Source organism: Sarcophilus harrisii, chromosome 1, assembly GCF_902635505.1.
Source record: "Sarcophilus harrisii chromosome 1, mSarHar1.11, whole genome shotgun sequence".
NCBI lineage: Eukaryota > Metazoa > Chordata > Mammalia > Dasyuromorphia > Dasyuridae > Sarcophilus > Sarcophilus harrisii.
The window spans coordinates 152,367,866-152,387,955 of record NC_045426.1 but is presented as its reverse complement, the minus strand read 5'-3'; the positions used below and the strand labels follow the sequence as shown (position 1 = coordinate 152,387,955).

General features: G+C 33.0%; 1 protein-coding gene across 5 annotated transcripts in view; it reads right to left on the bottom strand.

Moving 5' to 3' along the window:
* The window catches only part of KIF2A (kinesin family member 2A), a 97,472-nt gene that overhangs the window by 15,611 nt on the left and 61,771 nt on the right, over window positions 1-20,090 (bottom strand). For all 5 annotated transcript variants that reach the window (XM_031965413.1, XM_031965425.1, XM_031965408.1 and 2 more), the window contains exons 8-15: window positions 15,963-16,017; window positions 14,093-14,255; window positions 11,692-11,782; window positions 11,485-11,548; window positions 10,493-10,584; window positions 10,137-10,279; window positions 4,318-4,522; window positions 880-990 (exon numbers count right to left, since the gene is read on the bottom strand). In XM_031965413.1, coding sequence (XP_031821273.1) covers window positions 880-990; window positions 4,318-4,522; window positions 10,137-10,279; window positions 10,493-10,584; window positions 11,485-11,548; window positions 11,692-11,782; window positions 14,093-14,255; window positions 15,963-16,017 — 924 coding nt within the window. The remainder of the gene's footprint in view (window positions 1-879; window positions 991-4,317; window positions 4,523-10,136; window positions 10,280-10,492; window positions 10,585-11,484; window positions 11,549-11,691; window positions 11,783-14,092; window positions 14,256-15,962; window positions 16,018-20,090) is intronic.

The window sequence follows — 20,090 nt, the reverse complement described above, 5'->3', positions numbered from 1 at the left end:
CTGAAAAGGTTACTTACAATGGCAACTTACCAACAATACAATTCACCCTGCCTCCTCCAAGAGTTCCCTCTCTTATCCCTCCACGCTTATTAATCTTTCCCTCTTCCTATTTGTTGATTGCTTTCTTATTGCCTTCAATGCTGTCTCCCTCAGCCCCCAAAAGCTCTTCATGGATGGGTCTATCCCAATTACCTATTATTTACTTCTACAGCTAAACTCCTTGTGACTGCTGTCTATTCCTAGGAGTGCTATTTCCTCTTTTCTTACTCTTGACTTTGTAGTCTGTTTTCTATTATCATCATTCTATTTAAACTACTTACTCGAAAGTCAGTCATGACCTTTTAACTAACTAAGGCTTTTTTTTTTTACTTCTCTGTACAGCCTGTGACACTATCCCTAACTTCCTTATACTCTCCTCTCTAGTTTTTTGTGCCCATGCTCTCTCTTGGTTTTGTTTAACTTCCTTCTCAATCTCCTTTGCTAATGTTCATGCACACATTTTTCATGTGAGGGTCCCCGAAGATTCTGTCTTTTTCATTTAGTAATCTCATCACCTCTTTCTTTCTGTCCCAGTCTCTATGCAGATGACTCAGATCTAACCTCTTTTCTAACCTCCATCGTGCAATCATCTACTGCCAATTCAGCATAAGGTTCATAGATACCTTAAACCAACACGTATAGAAAACTGAATTCACTATCTTTCTTCCTAAAATCACGCTCTTCTTAACTTCCTAAGTGTTACTGTAGAGAATACTACTATGTTCTAGTTACCTAGGTTCACAACCTCAGTATCATACTGGTGTCCTTACTCTCACTCTGAAATAAATCAGTCTGATTTCACCCTCTTCTTTGCCTCCCCTGCCCCAAACAAAAACTTACCATGCATGTGCGGGAGTTTTCTCCTATGAATGAATCTCTTAGCACCTGAGTGAGTTTACTTGCTCTGAAGGGAGTATGAGGTTTATTTCTACCTAAGGCTCTGATGCACTCCTGAAAATGAAGAAATCAAGATTTACATTTCAGTTTTCTATGAAATTCCCCTCAAAAATCAAATTGAAATATTTAGAAGCTGCTCCTGATTTAGCACTTAACATTTTACAAATTTTACTGAAACTATAAATATCCCGAAAATTCTCACAAGTGCTCTAATTCCTAGAAAAGTGAAAAAAACAAAGAGAAAATGTTTTACTGAAAAGATACTTAAAATCTTAGATTTCTAGAATCTTAGAAACAGTATTAAAAAGAATTTTCACATCATAAAAATGAAGAAGTGTTAAACTTCAAATATTTTAGAAATCTCAATAAATACTTTAGGTCACTGAGACCAAATATACTTAATAAGTCCAGTTAATTTGAATATGTTGAAAAAAATTTAAAGGAAATTAAGAAGACAATGTCACATTGCCAAGATATATAAGAACCATTCTTCAAATGATAAATGGTATATGAAATGGCATTTTTCTAAGTAAGAAATCCGAAGAAGAAAAAAAAAAAAAGAAAAATCTGAGCAACCAATAGCTATATTAGGGGAGGAGGGGGAAGTTCTAAATGCCCAATAATTAGAAAGAAAAAAAAAAAAAGAAGAAAATTAAAGCAATTCTGAAGTTCCATGACACTCCAGATTGCTTGGCAAATCTGGACCAAAAAAAGGGGAGGAGGAGGAGGTTAAGATTATCCAACAACTCTGGGAGGTAATTTGGAAGTATGAACAAAAAAGTTGATAAACTGAGTATATTAAGAGACCCAGAGGCACCACTAGTATGTCTGTGCTTCAAAGAGAGGGAAAAAAAAGCACTTATGCGCAGAAATATTTACAGCAGCTTTTTGTAGTGACAAAAATGGAAATTAAAGGGGTGCCCACCAAATAGGGAATGGCAGAAGAAATTCTGGTATATGAAAAAAATAGTGTATGACAATCTGAGACAATTTCAGTAAAAATTTGAGTTTGTATGAAATGATAAGTAAACTCAGCAGAATAATTTATATAATCACTGTAACATAAAAACAATTTTGAAAGCCTTAAGAACACTGATCAAAGCTATTCATTTCTCTAGAGATTAAAAGACAACTGATGCAGAATGAGACACTTTTTGGGTCATCATAAAAGTGGGAATTTGTTTTGCTATACTATGGCTTATTATAGAATACCAGAAGTTTTGTCTCATACACAGTAAACATATAGTAAATATTTAATTGAATGAAAGAAGTACATACTAGTATTTGTTAAACACATTTTGACTGAATGATACTTATAAGAATAGGCTTTATTGGAGTGGTAAGAATATGTAAGTGAAGACAGATGACTATCAGTCATTGTAGAGTGACTTCTTTTTGTGTATGAGGTTGAACAGATGACAACTTCTTAGGATTTCTTTAAATGCTCAAGTTCTACGACTGTAGAGCTAGAATTTAAAGAATTATCACAGAAACATTAAAACTTAGGATCTTCAGGAGCAGCTAGGTGGTACAGTGGATAGAGGACCAGCCCTGAAATCAGGAGGACCTGAGTTCAAATATAGTCCCAGACACTTAATACTTCTTAACTGTGTAACCCTGGGCAAGACAGTTAACCCCAACTGCCTCAGAAAAAACAAAACAAAACAACTTAGGTTTTAACAAGAAAATAACTTATGTCTCTTTCAGAATAAAAGTATGAAGTCTTTTTCTTCAATTTAAAATAAAACCTCACAAAAGCCTATTCTTACACTTCATACCCGAGTTCTCAAACCTATGCCAGTGCAGTTTCTCCAGATGCCATTGTCCTGCTAGTATCTGGCTCTGGAAAACTATGAGAACTCAACAATGAGATTCAAGGCCATTAAAGAAATCTGTTTATTTATCTACACAGTAAAAAAAAGACCCAATTGAAAAGCATATGAGTAAGTAGAATTTTCAATAATTTCAAACTGCTCCCTTGTCACATAAACTCTTATTTTTAACGTTTAAAAATTATAAAAATAGATTTCAATTAATAATTAATATAAGCAGTACAAAATAAGTTAAATTATTTTAAGATGTTTTTAATCTCTCAGTGATGATACATATAGCTATGAACCATAAAAGACTGTTCTCAAAAGAATCAAAATTGAATTGACTTGAAGATCAGTGCAAAGATGTACGACTAGCATAAGCTGATTACAATATAGTACAAATAATTTAAGTGCAAGACTAAGAAATATTAAGGACACATGATATGAACACATGGAGCTAGATGCAACTTACAAAGGACAACCTAATATGCACCAGAAATGAAGTGTGGGTAGGTTATATGTAGTATGCACTCATAGAAGATGTAGCTACAACTAATCAGACAACAGATCCATCAAAATATATCTTTAAGATAATATTTAGCTTAAATAACTGCCTCCAACTGTTCCATTTCATATTTTAAGAAAGTCTAAGAGTGACTCTCTAAAGGCTGCTTCTCTTTTATCTACCAGTGATATTAACTTTCAGCCTTGGAAGCAGAAGAGAACAAAAATGGTCAATAAAAAAGTGAAATCCAAGATAAGTAGTAAGTTGGTCAGAGTAAACTTAGTGTACTTTTAGTTAATTACCCCAGTAGGTTAAGTCATCAAACTTGGATAAATGATATCCGGGGTTACTGAAAGAACTTGCAAACAACTGCTATTGATGATCTTTAAAAAATCTTGGCAACAAGAAAAATTGTAAGAACTGGAGACGGTCATGTCCCAGATATGAAAAGAAAAAAGAAAAAGAAGAAGGTAGATTCCCCAAATTAAAGATCAGAAAGCTTGACTTTTTAACTCTACAAAAATCCTAGAATATTTTCCTCGTATTTAAAAAGGAAGCGCCAACATGGATTCATCAAGAACAAATTACACACACTGGCTTCCTTTCCTTTCTTTGGGGGAAGGGAATCTTGATAAGATTTTTTTGGGGGGAAGGGAATCTTGATAAGATTTTTTTTAAAGAGTACTTTACTACAGTGTACCTGAATTTCAGGAAAGACAGAGCATTATCTCTTACAGCAATATGAAAGGTTATAAACTGAATGACAATATAGTCCAGATGGATTAAGAAGTAAATCAGACCAAAACTGCAGCGATTTGAATTGACAGCAGCACAATCTATAAGGAACCTTAAAACTATATTATACACTTTCAGTCACTCCCCTAAAATTAGTAATACCTATAAAGGGAATAAATACTAAGTAAATTATAGATGTGAATGTAAAATGCTTATTTACAAGTCTTGTTTTACATCAAGGGAGTAGAAGTAGAAACCTGTGTTCTGAAATAAGAGTAAACAAAAAAATAAGACTTTCATTTTATTGACTGAATACATTTTATTTACCTTGAGTGCTAAAAGGCTTTTATTAATTTCAGCACCTTCAAGCCGGGTTTGCCTATCTGCACTAGAAGTATCTGCTCCTCTTTCATTTCCAGCCAAATCAATGAGAGAAAATTTGCCATGTAATTTTCCTTTCCTTCTGAGGATAATTTGAAAGACTGCATGGCTCCGAGATGAATGTGCATTTGCAGATGTCTGACCAGACGTTCTAAAATTAGATGAGATAATAAACTGTCAGTTCCATATCATGTGATAATATTTTAATGGCAATATTTGATTATGAAAACTCAATGGACATAAAAATATAAACGCCTTTCATTATTTAAGTAAGAAACAAATATCTCAAGTTTGTCTACTATCTTGGAAACAAACATTCAACTAAAATGGGATTCATATGGTTGTTTTTTTATATTTAAGAATAAAGTTATTGAAGAAAACAGTATTGAATTCTGAAAAACTGAACACTATAAAATAACAATGATCAAATAAAACACACACTCAAGCTTGCAAAAGTAATCTGTCATCATTCTAGTGACATGGTAAGACCATAAAAACCACTGAATATAAATCTATACATCCTTAAGTTTCTAATATCATTAATATGTCTTTCCTCAAAAGATGCAGACTACATCTTATCCATGCTTGTCCATATGTGAAGTAGCTTTCCCAAGAAGAAAATGCTTCCCGACACCCTCTTTATATTAAATGCTCTTCCTCTGAGGGCCAAGAGAAGGAGTAGACATATTCCTTGATATCTACTTTCATTTGCAGATGAACCCCTATGCTACTAATACCTTTGTAATCTCTCTTCCTTTGAGTTTCACTTCATAAATCAGTTCATTTTCTTAATTGAGGCATATACTGACCTTCAAAACATTCTTAATTTTTTCACAAGAAGTCTAGTACTTTGCTCAGAGTCAAACCCTCCTACTCTTAAGGACTAAAACATACAAATCTAAGTTCCTTGAATAACCTGGCCTTCTTTCCATTAATTCATCAACCTTCTAAACTACTCCCATTTTCATTCCACCTCAAGCACTCTCTGAGATAGTCATATCCTTGCGTGGCCCCATAATGACTTCACCTCCAAGATCCAGAACACAATTTTCAACCTCGTTCCTCTTTTTTTTTTATTAAAATTATTCTGCATCCTTACTATGATCTCTCCTTTCTCTCTATACAATCTTGTTCTTCCAGTTAGTTCATTACCCTTTTCAAAAACTCTTCAGAGCTCCCCATTTACCTCTAGTCCTTAGCATTATATTTAAAACCCCCATTATATGGCTTTCATCTATCTATCTTTCCAGTTGAATTCCATAGTATTTCTTTTCCCATTTCCATTCAAAATGCCACTGCTAATTGTTCCCCATAAATAATATTAAATCCCCTGCCTCCGATAATGTCCACCATTTCCTAAAATGCAGTTTCTTCATTCCTGGCTTAGAGAATTCCTGGGTTTTTTCATAGCACATAGCATACAGCACAACTCAAGCACCATTTCCTACTCATACCTACTCATTTTTTATTTATTTTTAACATTCTTTTAAAATTCTGAATTCCCCAAATTCTCTTCTTCCTTTCAATCCCTGTCCACTCCTAAGGAGGTAATCAAAATTATATTAATTATACATTTGAAATCATGCAAATAATTTCTATATTAGCCGTTATAACAAAAAAGGGCAAAAATATTAAAGTGAGAAAATTAAATTTCAAATTGTATTCAGAGTTCATCAGTTCTCTCAACTAGGGACAGCATTTTTTCATCATGATTCCTTTGGAATTATTTTGGATCACTGTATTGATCAGAATATCCAAGTGTTTCACAGTTGATCATCATTACAACACTGCTGTTACTATGTACAATGATTTCCCAGTTCTTCTCTAATTTACTTTGAATCAATTCATAAAGGTTTTGCCATATTTCTTTCTTTCTTTTTTTGAAATCACCATCCTCTTCATTTCTTATAGCACAATAGTATTCCATCATAATCAAATGATCCAATTTGTTTAGCATCTCTTCAATTTCCAATTCTTTGCCATCACAAAAAGACTAGCTATATATTTGTGTATATATAAAATCTTTGTCTTTTTTCTTTATTTTCTTTGGGATATAGATCTACTTAAGTGTTATTCCTGGTTCAAAAGATGTACACAGTTTTATAGTTCTTTGCCCATAGTTTGAAACTGTTCTCCAGAATAAGACTCAATTCACAACTGAACCAACAGATTATTACTGTACCTGAGATAAAAGCTTTGGGCCTGGACTCAGGAAGACCCGAGTTTAAATCTGGACTCTTTCTAGCTGTAAGACCCTGGGCAAGTCACTTGCTTCCTCATCTATAAAATGAGCTGGAAAGGAAATGTATCTTTGCCAAAGAAAACCCCAAACAAGATCTTTAGGATCCTAAAAAGTTGAACACAACTGAAATGACTGAACAATGGTGAAACAGACAACTTTGATTTCTTCTGAAATCTGTCCATTCATATTTTTTGACCATTTTAAAATTAAGTAATGGCTTTTATTTTTATAAATTTACCTCATTCCCAATATATTTGAAATATGAGGTCTTTATCAAAGAAACTTGCTATAAAAATTTTTTATATTCATTGTCAATGGTACTTTTAGTAAAAATATAATATTTCTGATTACATCATTTAATCATGTCTGTGTTTGCTTTTGCTTTGTGGAGCACATGACTCCTACTCCCACGCCTTTAAATTCAGCTAAATGAAGCACAACAGATTCTGCTTCAGCCCTTTATTTTAATTCTATATGTATCTTTCTGTTTCAAGTATGTCTCTGGTAACAGCATATTGTTGGCTTTTGGTTTCTAATCCATCTTGCTATTCATTTTCATTTTATGGGTGAACTCATCCTATTCATATTCAGTTATGATTACTAATTGTGTATTTACCTCCATCCTATTGTCTTCTGTTTATCCTCTCATCTCTTTTTATCCTGTCCCTCCTTAAATGTCTCTTTTGCTTCTATCACCTATATATAAAATCCACTGTCGCATTTCACCACTCCCATTTCCATTTCTTTTCCAATTGGGCAAGTATGAGTGAGTATGAATATATATATATTCTTCCTTCATTAAATCAATTTCGATAATTGACATTCAAGTATCACCTGTCGTCTGTTCACTACGTCTTCCCCTTTACTATAAGAACTTTTCCTTGCATTCCTCTTTTATATGGAAAATTTTCCCCACTCTACTCCCTTTTCCCTTGGGTCTCCCAGTACATCCCAATTTCTCACCCCTTTACTCACTTTCATGTCTACTGTCTATGTAGACTCCTAAATGCTTAAGGATAAAGTTCTTAAGAGAAGCATCTATCATATGATTTCTCTTTCCTTTTTACTTATTTTCTATGTTTCTCTTAAGTCTTTGGTTTGAGTGTCAAAATTTCTATTCAGATTTCATCAGAAATGATTTGAAAGTCTATTTATTAAATTTCCATTTTCTCCCCTTAAGAACTATATTCAGTGAAGCTGGGTAGATTGTATGTGGTTGTAATTCTAGTTCCTTTGTTCTCTGAAATATCATATTCTAAGCCCTCCACTTCTTTAACATGGAAGCTGCTAAAAGTTATACAATCGTGGACAGCAGTGCCACATTATTTGAATTGTTTCTTTTGGTCTGATTGAAATATTTTCTTTTTCACCTGGGAGCTCTGGTATTTGGCTATAATATTGTTGCGAGTTTCACTTGGGAAAGTGATTGGTAGAGTCTTTTAATTCCTGTCATACCCTCTGGATATCTTAGAAAGTTTTCCTTGATAAATTTTTAAAATATTAAATTTCGACTCTTTTGTTGAGTTGGCTTTCAGAGAGTACAATAATTCCTCAACTATCTCTCCTTAATTTATTTTCCAGGTTAACTGTTTTTCCAATGACATAGTTCACATTTCACAGTTTCTTCTGATTTTTCATTCTTTGGGGTTTAGTATTGTTTCTTGACATCTCATCATTGGCTTTCAAGCTCTCATTTATAATTTTTGAAGAATTATTTTCTTTAATGAACTTTGTGCCTCTTTTTCTGTTAGATCAATTGTTTTTAAAGGTGCCATTTTATTGTGTTGGGGTTTTTTGGGCCTCTTTTAATAAGCTGTTAATGCTCTTCATCATTTTCTTCCATCACTCTCATTTCTTTTCCCAGTTTTTTCTCTACCACTCTTAGATCTGTCTTGAATTCTTCCAGGAATTCTTGTTGGACTGGAATCCAATTAACAATTTTCTTTGAGGCTTTATTTGTAGCTATCTTCACATTAGGATCTTACTGAGTTTGTGTCTCATTTTTTTCATTTGCCAATTTTTCTAATTTATTTATTAACTCTGAAGGAATTTTTTTATCTATAAATGGAGTGATTAGAAGGGATGACTGCAAGGTTCCTTCCTAGCCCTAAATATGAGGTCCAATGAGATCTTCATAGAAAAACCAAGTAGATGAAGAATGTTTATTATGTTCCATATGTATAAAACTAGAAGGATAATACAAGGAGTTTGGACAATGAACTGTAACTGAGTTAGTGATCAGAATGATGAGATTGCCTTTGGGACTCTGAACAGTGCAATCAGTGATATTTTTGAGAAGACACTAAGCTGTAGCATATAGTACTAAAATCCAAGAGATCACACACCTACTGAAATATTTTATATACACACAAAATGGTAACTCATGAAGATCAACCAGAGATCTTGAAGCTAATGCAAGAAAAGTTCAAAGGTTGGCTTGGTTATATCAAAGAAATATTTAGAGTAAGGGTGAGCAATGGACTATTGTCACAGGAATCATTCTAACTACATTTGGTGAGAATGGTTGCCAAGTGAATTTTTATTTTCACAACTAGTGAAAACTTTTTATTAAGGGGCTGGGATTTGTTCAATAAAAAACATATCCATAAAAGTCAAAGAAAGGATTTTCTTAACTCTTTATATACTATTAAACACACATATTGCTCAACTGTATCTAATTTTTTGTGGCCTCATAGACCATATAAGCACATCAGTTCCTTCTATCTTCCACCATTTCTCAAAGTCTGTTCAAGTTCATGTTCCTTGCTTCTACTGCATTATCTAGCCATCTCATCCTCTGCCATCCCCTTTCTCCTTCTGCCTTTATAATCTTTCCCAACATAAGGATCAGTCCAAGCAGGGCTAGGTGTATCGATATTTGTTATGAACATGTGTTGGATGTCTCAGGAGTTGCTGTTGATTATCAGTCATGCTATGGCTAGCATGAATCCAATGTCTCCAATTCGGTTGTATAGGACGGCTTGAAGAGCAGTGGTGCTTACATCGGTTCGTCCGAAGCATCATCCGATGAGCTTTTTTAATGAGTCCTATCTTTTCTTTATGTGGCCAAAATATCTAAGGCTCAGCTTTCATTATTTAACCTTTCTAGACAGTCTAAGTTTTACAATCCAATGCTCAGCCATACACTGCCACTAGAAAAACTGTAGCTTTGACTATATGGACCTTTGTTGGTAAAGTGATGCCTTTGATTTCTCCAATTTTTTTTTTTTTTTAAATTTTTAAGTATGCTGTCCAGATTGGTCATAGCTTTCCTTCCAAGGAGCAAATATCTTTTAATTATTGGCTGTAGTTGCTGTCTGCAGTGATCTGAGCTCTAGAATATAAAATAACACTGCTTCCATTTTTTCTTTTTCTATTTTCCAGGAAATGATAGGATCAGTAGCCATGAGCTGATTTTTCTGATGTTAAGCACACAGTCACACATAAGCTATATCTACACATAAAAGATAATTCCGAAAGTATTTGATATTTTGAATGCATAAATTAAAAGAATAAGCAATACCTGCAACTGTTCCCTATTTCAATAAGCTTCAGGACATCTTCAACGCATTTTACCTCCCGCTCCTGTAATCCCACAACTTGAACTTGTTGTTTACCATCCTCTAACACTCTCAATTTTGTCTTCCTATTAAGTAAGTCAAATACCTTCGGGGGAAAAAAATACATTTGTTAGATAATTAAATGTTAACACAACTGAGGGACTAAAAGAACATAAGAAGTCTAAGTATACTTTAAACAATTTAGATAGAAATGATGAATTTTAAACTATTTCAAGAATCAAATCTTAAAAAATGAGTCAATTTCTATTCAAATTTTAGCAGTAGAACTTCATGGTTAATACTAAAAGCTTATACTTACCTTTCCACTATAAATTTCAAAAAAGGTAGCATATACTTGAAGTTCTAACTTCTTATAGTTTGGTTTCTTTAGCATTAAAAAGACATCTCGAGCTGTTGAGTTTCAATTAAACAGAAAATAATTAAGTTTCAATTAATACCACAATAAAGGAAGGCAAATTTTTTACTGTTCAAAATTTTTTTTTTAAAGTTATGAATCAAATCAACCACAAATTTCCATATACAAAACATTAGAGAAAAAGAGGATTACATGGAAACTACAAATCCCTATCATATAAAATTTTCTTTAAAAAAATACATATATAAGAACATGCCATATAGTATTATGTTAAGTGTGTAGAAATAAATTAAGCATGTTTTTCAAAGCAAAGCTGTCCTGTTTCCTCTTAAATTTCCTCTTGTTCTATTCTGTGCATTTTTAAAGATTCTTCAATGACCTTGTATTTTTCTTTTTTTGGGGGGGGGAGGGGAAGGGAGAATGGAGAGAGCAAGGGAAGTTAGAGAACAAAAATGTTGATAGCTTTCCCCTCTTCTACAATGCCCCTTTCCCCAATAAAAAAGGTAAAATAATCTTTCTAACCAATAAGTCTTATTCTAATTTTCTAAAGAGGTCAACCTTTTATAGAATAATGTTGAAGTGGCAAAAAAATAACCAAAAAAAACCTGACACTTAAAAATCTAAGGTCCAAATTTTCATTTCAAAATGTTTCATTGATCATTGATGAATAAGTTCATTCATTATGCTTTATATTCAAAGGTGATGAAATAAATGATCAACAATTATTTGTTATGCAACTTATATAAGATTTATTTCTTGTTGCTTATTTCCTTAATATATGCTATTTATTTAAAATGCTAGTTTACAATTAGACCAAACAGGAGTCTTTCCACAATGTTTAAAAACAGGCAATCAAGCAAAAAAAAAAAAAAAAAAAAAAAAAAAAAAAAAAACATCATAATATTTATAAATCAAATACAAAAAGGCCTAGTTACCTGCTAGCGCATATATCCCTTTAGAACAATCTTGGTTTTTTCCTGAAAAGTCACCACCCATGGTCTAGAAGTTTAAAAATGAAGAGTAAATATTACATTAAAATAACAAATCCTATTTTATGTGTTGTGTTGTGGATTTTCAAAATACAATAATTAAAAAAAAATTCATAAAACTTTGTTAGGACTCAATTTCTAGGAATTACTTACGTGAGTTTTTCCACTGCCTGTTTGACCATAAGCAAAACATGTGGCCATTCCCCTTTCAAATATGGTTTCTACTAATGGTCTAGCTGTAAACCTAGAAAAATTCAAAAATATAAGAATAATCACTGTATCTTCATTACTCAATTTATTTGGGAAAAGTCACATTTATAGAAAAAACTGGCCCAGGTTAGTTTATTAAAAATTTTCCTTACAAGCTAAATTCCAGAATCATTAGAAAATACTAAAATGTGAGAGTTTGAGAGTCACTATTTTTCAGAAAATTGTACCAAAAATGTCATCTAACAATGATGGAAACAAGGAAATGAAAAGGAGATTAGTGACAAATAAAAAGAACAGGGAGAAAATACAAAATATCAAAGCTACAGTAGTCTGTGATAAATGAGTATAAGTCTTGCCTCTGAAAAATGTGAACTGGCAATCATGTACAAAGTCACTTAACTTTTTAGCATTTTAGGCAACTTTAAAACAATAAGCTATCTATAATTCTGATGATCTACAAAGGTGGAAAAAGTTTCTATATCAAGAATTCAGTCTAAAATTTTTAAAAATAAAAAGCACAGCAAATAGGTTATGGTTATGTGACAATAACATAAAGGACTTGTATCTTGTACTTTTGGAAGAGACCAAAAGAGAATGTGAATAACCAAATTTTAAGAAAAAATATAGAGGGATAGGTTTCAATAAAAAAAAAAGGATCAAATCATTACAAATGACAAGGTAGAGTGAAGAAAGATTCTGACAAGATTAGGTGAATGAAGAGAAGAAAAGCAGGTTATAAGCTTCAATATGGGAAAACAGATAAAATGCTTTACATTAAAAATTAGACACTATATATCTATGATAAGCTCTGAGTCACTGCTTTTGAGTCAGAAAAAGACATCAATCAGCTAATGTCAAAAAGGTCAACAGAAAGTTCTTAATCAAGTATACTATTAAAATAAAATTTTAATCATAAGACATAAAAGCTCAAGGGTATTGTTAGCACAAGAACCATGCCATATTTGTCACATTACAGGTAGAGAAGATACCAAAAAAGAACTAAATGGTCTAGAGAAGCTTTTACAAAACTGAAAGTAATTTTTCTACTTGAAAAGCTGAATGTTACGGGGAAAATCTGATCAATATTTGCTAAATCATCAAGAACAGGAAAATAAATATCAATTTTTACCTAATCTAGGAAACTTGAAATGCCAATTCTTAAAGCTTTCAGGACCTAGTGTTTAAGTCAATTAAAAGAAGGTTTAGTGGATGTTTATCTGAAGGAATGACACATGGTGAAAATAAATACTCTTTATGAAAAAATGGCTGGAGAAAGGAAAAACTTGTAGTTTCATATCCCACTAAAAACATTTTCTAAGTACCTATATCTACCATGTCAGTATGTACTTTTGGGCCAGGAATATTAAGGCAAACAACAAAAACAACAGACAGTGCTCTAAAGAGGCAAAAGAAATTATATATAAACAAGCTATATAGAGGCAGTCTGGCTGTCTGGCTATCTATCTATCTCACCAACTAAATATGGAGTACCATACTAGAGAATGGAGATTTAAGGACAAAAGAAAAATTAGTCCTTGTCCTAATGGAGTTTACCTGCTAGTGAGAAAGGTATAATATGTACATAGATAAGCATATGGAAATATGAGGGAAATGCTTCCTGTAGATGTGATATATGAAATGAAATTGATAGATAAGTATTTTAAAAAACAAAAGTGATAAAGACAGCCTGTGCAAAGAATATCTCAATTTCCTCATCTTGTAAATATTAAACATTTATGTAAAGTACTCTGTAAAACATTTTAACTATCTACATGGCACAGTGAATAGTCCTGAATATGAATCCTGGCTTTATGTGTACACATACATAAATATATAATAAACATACACATATGTGCATACATACACACTCATTTGATTCTCACAATGACCTCTTGAGGTGGGTGCTATATTTGCATAAAACCACTTATTTTCATATAAGCACAGAGTACTTGCAAACCTTAAAGCATTATGTAAATACTAGCTATTATTATTACTGTTAAATTCAAATTACTGAATAAAATTGTAACCGATTTGATAAAAACATGACTGATTATTCATAGAAGAATACCTATGATATATTCTTAACTCAAAGTTTATAATAAAAAATATAACAGAATATGCTTTAAAAATCTGACTGTACACTAATTTAAGTATACTATGGACCCACAGATTTCAATAATCAATAAAAATAATATTTCTGTTTACATTAGTAGGGCATTTCCTCTATTTTATATTTAAAACAAGACAGAATTAGATAACTTACTAGCCCCTCTGTAAAAAGAAATGTAGCTTTTGAGCACCAATAATAATAGAAAACAATTTCATAAAAAAAGCATTTACATACCTATAAACCATTTCATTAGGAGCTGAGTCATCAAAGGCATAGTCAAAACGAAATGTTTGGTTTTCTAGGTACCTCGTTAAGTCCACTTTTTGTTTTGGTTCATGTACCATCACAACATCTTTACTAGGGATTGTGATCACATCAAGGTCTTTCATTACTGTTTCTAAAAGAGTGAATGAAACAAATCAGCATTCAGTCATTTTCATTGAACATGTTCAACTAACTGCAATATATAAAAAAATAGATAACTGTAATTTCGGTTTAGCTTTCTGGAGGACTTGGGGATCAGCTCGAGTCCTTGGTCTTAGTGGAGAAGTGAAGGCAGGACAGCAACCACATGGCTGGTCAAAGATAGAATGTCTCATTTCCAGTCTTTCTCAGCCCTTATATACCAGAGAACCATTACATCACTGTACTAAGTATATATATGAACTAGAGAACCACCATAGCATCAATTCCACTGAGTTAATATCTTGTTTCAAGTATACTTCTCCAGAGTTCTGGCCCTCTACAGAAAACTGTTTTAAGGACTAAAGATTTAGAAAGAAAAGTATCACTAAAATCTTCAAAAATGAATTCAATAAAATACTGAAAGTAATCACAGTAAATTACAAGCTACATACACACATACATGCTATAAAGGTGAAGTTAAGAGTTTTATCTGAGCAAACATTAAGAATCAATTTCAATAAGAGTTTTTTTTATGGTTAAGATGGAGAAATATGGGTTAGTAATTGAAAAAGTTGAATGATAAAAGTGTTATTTAATAGTCGATTTCATTTCAATTTCAAGGGTTTGGTCTGGAAAAGAGATTAATAGCAGGAATATAGATATAGATATAGCAGAAATGTTCAAAAGTCTGAAGAGTTGTTCACTGAAAAGAGCAAAATAGATAGTAGTTCATTTCAGTTCAAAGCTCTCTGACTCACTATGTTCCTTCAGCACTGACCAGGAGAAGTTCTAAGGAGATAGTAGAATATAACAAACAGAGAACCAACCTTGAAGTCACAAAAAGTTGGATTCAAGTACTACATAAATGACTTAATTTCTCAGTACTTCAGTCTAGTGTTAAACTACAAATTATTCATCAGGTCCAAATAGTCACTGGACTGAGTAAAAAGTTTTAGAAGGAAGTTCTCTAGACCAATGAAATCACAAGTTTAAACAAAAACAAAATGCCATATACTAACTGTGGATACCATTAACAAGGACCTCCTCTGTTTCAGAAGGAAGAATAATCTTGAGAGAAGGAAATGCTATCATTGGATACAGGCTAATTTACCCAGATTGGCTTATTTTTGAGCCTTTCAAGAATTTAAATTTGGAATAACAATAAAATCCAAATTATCTACTAGAGCTTGAAAAGAGCACACAGCATTGCAATGTTTTGATTTTCAATGCATGATGACAAGCAAGAGACGCAGCAGTGGGTGATGTTCTCTTTCTCAGAAGTCTCCCTTCTATGGAAGAGAGCCTTCCCATGTGGCAGAGAGGTGAGACCTGTTAAAGATAACCCCAAGTAAATTTCTGATTTTATTCTGTCACTATCCCATAAATCACAAAGGAAAGTTTCTAAAGATTCAGATGACTTTAAACATATCTTCCAACTCAAAGATGCTTATAAATGTATGATTTTAAAAGCTGATGCTACGGATGAAAGAATTCAGAAAGCAGATCATTAGTGGGAGGACAATAAAACCACCTTTGTGGCATCATGCCTTTACCATTTAAAATTTTAAAATACCTAATATATTCCACATTTTATATTCTAAGGTTAAGAACATATAAAAGGAAGCCATTCAGAATCTTTAGTCTATTGTTAGTAACAATAAGAAAACAAGACAATTCATCTTCTTTGAGATCACATTACCTTTTTTATTGAGTGGCCGTTTCCTCACACAAACACATATCCTGTGTTCATCAATCTATGAGAAAAATAATATCAATAATGATTATTTTGTGATGTGATAGATGGAATATTTTATTTTTTCATTAAAACTTTTTAATTTTCAAAACATACGCAAGGATGGTTTTAACATTCACCCATGAAAAACCTTGTGTTCAAATTTTTTCCTTCTCTTCCTCCCACCCCCTCCTCTAATAATCCAATACATATTAAATTTGTGCATTTCTTCTATACATATTTCCAATTTATTGTGCTGCACAAAAACAAATCAGATTAAAAAGGAAAAAAAAAGAAAAGAAAACAAAATATAAGCGAACAGCAACAAAAAGAGTAAAAATACTATGTTATGATCCACTTTCAGTCCCCACAGTCCTCTCTCTGGGTACAGATGGCTTTCTTTATCACAAGACCATAGGAACTGGCCTGAATCATCTCATTGTTTAAAAGAGCCACACCCATCAGAATTAATCATTGTATAATCTTGTTATCAGGTATAATGATTTGATTCTGCTCATTTCACTTTGCATCAGTACATTTAAGTCTCTCCAGATCTGTCTAAAATCATCCTGCTGATTGTTTCTTATAGAATAATATGCCCTAACATTCATTCATATGTCATAACTTATTCAGCCATTCTCCAACTGATGACCAGTCACTCAGTTTCCAGTTTCCAGTCACTACAAAAAGGGCTGCCACAAACAGTTTTGCACATTTGGGTCCCTTTCTTTCCTTTATGATTTCTTTGGGATACAAGCCCAGTAGAAACACTGCTGGATCAAAGGGTACACACAGTTTGATAGCCCTTTAGACATATTTCCAAATTTCTCGAGGTGGAATATCTTATTTATTATTTATTTATTTTTTTAATTTAATAGCCTTTTATTTACAGGTTATATGCATGGGTAACTTTATAGCATTAACAATTGCCAAACCTCTTGTTCCAATTTTTTACCTTTTACCCCCCATCCCCTCCCCTAGATGGCAGGATGACCAGTAGATGTTAAATACATTAAAATATAAATTAGATACACAATAAGTATACATGACCAAAACATTATTTTGCTGTACAAAAAGAATCAGACTCTGAAATATTGTACAATTAAGCTTGTGAAGGAAATCAAAAATGCAGGTGTGCATAAATATAGGGATTGGGAATTCAATGTAATGGTTTTTAGTCATCTCCCAGAGTTCTTTTTCTGGGCATAGCTAGTTCAGTTCATTACTGCTCCATTAGAAATGATTTGGTTGATCTCGTTGCTGAGGATGGCCTGATCCATCAGAACTGGTCATCATATAGTATTGTTGTTGAAGTATATAATGATCTCCTGGTCCTGCTCATTTCACTCAGCATCAGTTCGTGAAAGTCTCTCCAGGCCTTTCTGAAATCATCCTGTTGGTCATTTCTTACAGAACAGTAATATTCCATAATATTCATATACCACAATTTATTCAGCCATTCTCCAACTGATGGACATCCATTCAGTTTCCAGTTTCTAACCACTACAAAAAGGGCTGCCACAAACATTCGTGCACATACAGGTCCCTTTCCCTTCTTTATAATCTCTTTGGTATATAAGCCCAGTAGTAACACTGCTGGATCAAAGGGTATGCAGAGTCTGATAACTTTTTGAGCATAGTTCCAAACTACTCTCCAAAATGGTTAGATTTGTTCACAACTGAGGTAGAATATTTTAAAGCAATTTTTGGAACTGTGTACGAAGTATAAAAAGTAGTTGTAAGCTTAAAAATAAAGCACACTACATTTATATTTTAGAGCACACAAATGGCTCTATGAATTAGTACAACAGAAATAAATTACTTCACCTTGAGAACTACAAACTTGAAAAACAACTCTGTGTCAAAGGTTCTGATAAAGGCCTCATTTCCAAAATATATAGAGAATTGACTCTAATTTATAAGAAATCAAGCCATTCTCCAATTGATAAATGGTCAAAAGAACAGACAATTCTCAGACGAAGAAATTAAAACTATTTCTAGCCATGTGAAAATATGCTCCAAATCATTATTAATCAGAGAAATGCAAATTAAGACAACTCTGAGATACCACTATACACCTGTCAGATTGGCCAGAATGATAGAGAAAGATGATGCAGAATGTTGGAGGGGATGTGGGAAAACAGGGACACTGGTACATTGTTGGTGGAATTGTGAACACATCCAGCCATTCTGGAGAGTAATTTGGAACTATGCCCCAAAAGTTATCAAACTGTGCATACCCTTTGATCCAGCAGTGTTTCTACTAGGCTTATCCCAAAGAGATACTAAAGAAGGGAAAGGGACCTGTATGTGCCAAAATGTTTGTGGCAGCCCTGTTAATAGTGGCTAAAAGCTGGAAAATGAATGGATGCCCATCAATTGGAGAATGGTTAGACAAATTGTGGTATATGAATGTTATGGAATATTATTGTTCTATAAGAAATGACCAGCAGGATAAATACAGAGAGGCTTGGAGAGACTTACATGAACTGATGCTAAGTGAAATGAGCAGAACCAGGAGATCATTATATACCTCAACAACGATACTGTATGAGGATGTATTTTGATGGAAGTGGATTTCTTCGACAAGAGAAGATCTAACTCAGTTTCAATTGATCAAGGATGGACAGAAGCAGCTACACCTAAAGAACACTAGGAAATAAATGTAAACTGCTTGCATTTTTGTTTTTCCTCCTGGGTTATTTATACCTTCTGAATCTAATTCTCCTTGAGCAACAAGAGAACTGTTCAGTTCTGCACACATATATTGTATCTAAGATATACTGTAACTTCTTTAACATGTATAGGACTGCTTGCCATCTGGGGGAGGGGGTGGAGGGAGGGAGGGGAAAAATCTGAACAGAAGTGAGTGCAAGGGATAATGTAAAAAATTACCCTGGCATGGGTTCTGGCAATACAAAGTTATTTAAAAAAAAAAAAGAAAAGAAAAGAAAAAAAAAGAAAAACTACTCTGGGGAGAATGACACTACATAGTTTTAAGCATTTGGTTGTGTCTTATCTGATATCTAAAAAGATATACTACATAGTTTTAGCATTTGGCTGTGTCTTATCTGATATCTAGAAAGATATATGATTCCTCGATGTAAGTGAAAATAAAAAAAAGCTTCGAAGTAACAAAGATTTTTGAAAATTTATATTGGGGGAAGGTGACTGCAGTTAAGTGAATGAGAAGCTCAAGGTTTCATGATCAGTAACTGTTCTAAACTTTTTTCCATTCTCTTCAGACCTGCAGTTATAATGCCTCTTTTCCCTCCTCCAACTTAGCAGCTGATCCTGTCTCCTATTTTGTGAGAAGACAGAAATTATGCATTATGAACTTCCTCATGTCTTATTCTTATATATTTTGGTCTCTAACCATTCATTTCACTTTTTCTCTACTCCCAGAGTAGAATTAAGACCATCATTTTATATTTGAAGCAAACTCCAACAGTTTCCTAGATTCTAACCCTTCTTGACTTCATTAAGGCTCACATGAGCTCACGTGACATATCCCAGTAATATAAAAAAGACGGGAGTAGAGAAGAGAATTTGCTAATCCCTTGAAATTATAATTCTTACTTTCAAGTTTAACTTAACCACTTTAGAACTTTATCTATTCATGCTACCTTCATTTTGAAACCATTAATTCTCTCTTTCAAGAGGCAACCTCGTATAATGGAAAGAATATTGCACTAGGAATCAGAAAATCTGTCCAAGTTCTGTTACTTAGAATTGTATAATCCAAAGGAAGGGGATTATCAGTCCAGGGTAATCACACATTCTCAGGCTACTCTTCTGTAAAATGCAAATATTTGCATTCTCTACATCATAAGATATTGAGGACAAAAATCTGTAGACTGCAAAATATTATATAAATGTGAATTGTTGGATTTTTGACATTGTTAAGAGCCGATCACAGAACATGGAGTCAACATTAGCACTGTGAGGAAGGAAACTGCAGTGCAGAAACATGAAGTGACTTACTCAAGTCATGAGTACCTAGTAACTCGGCTTTCCAGGACTCTCAAGTCCTGTGTGCTTTCCACTACAACACACTGACTTATCATTTCTGTCTCTACTACTATTAACCATTAT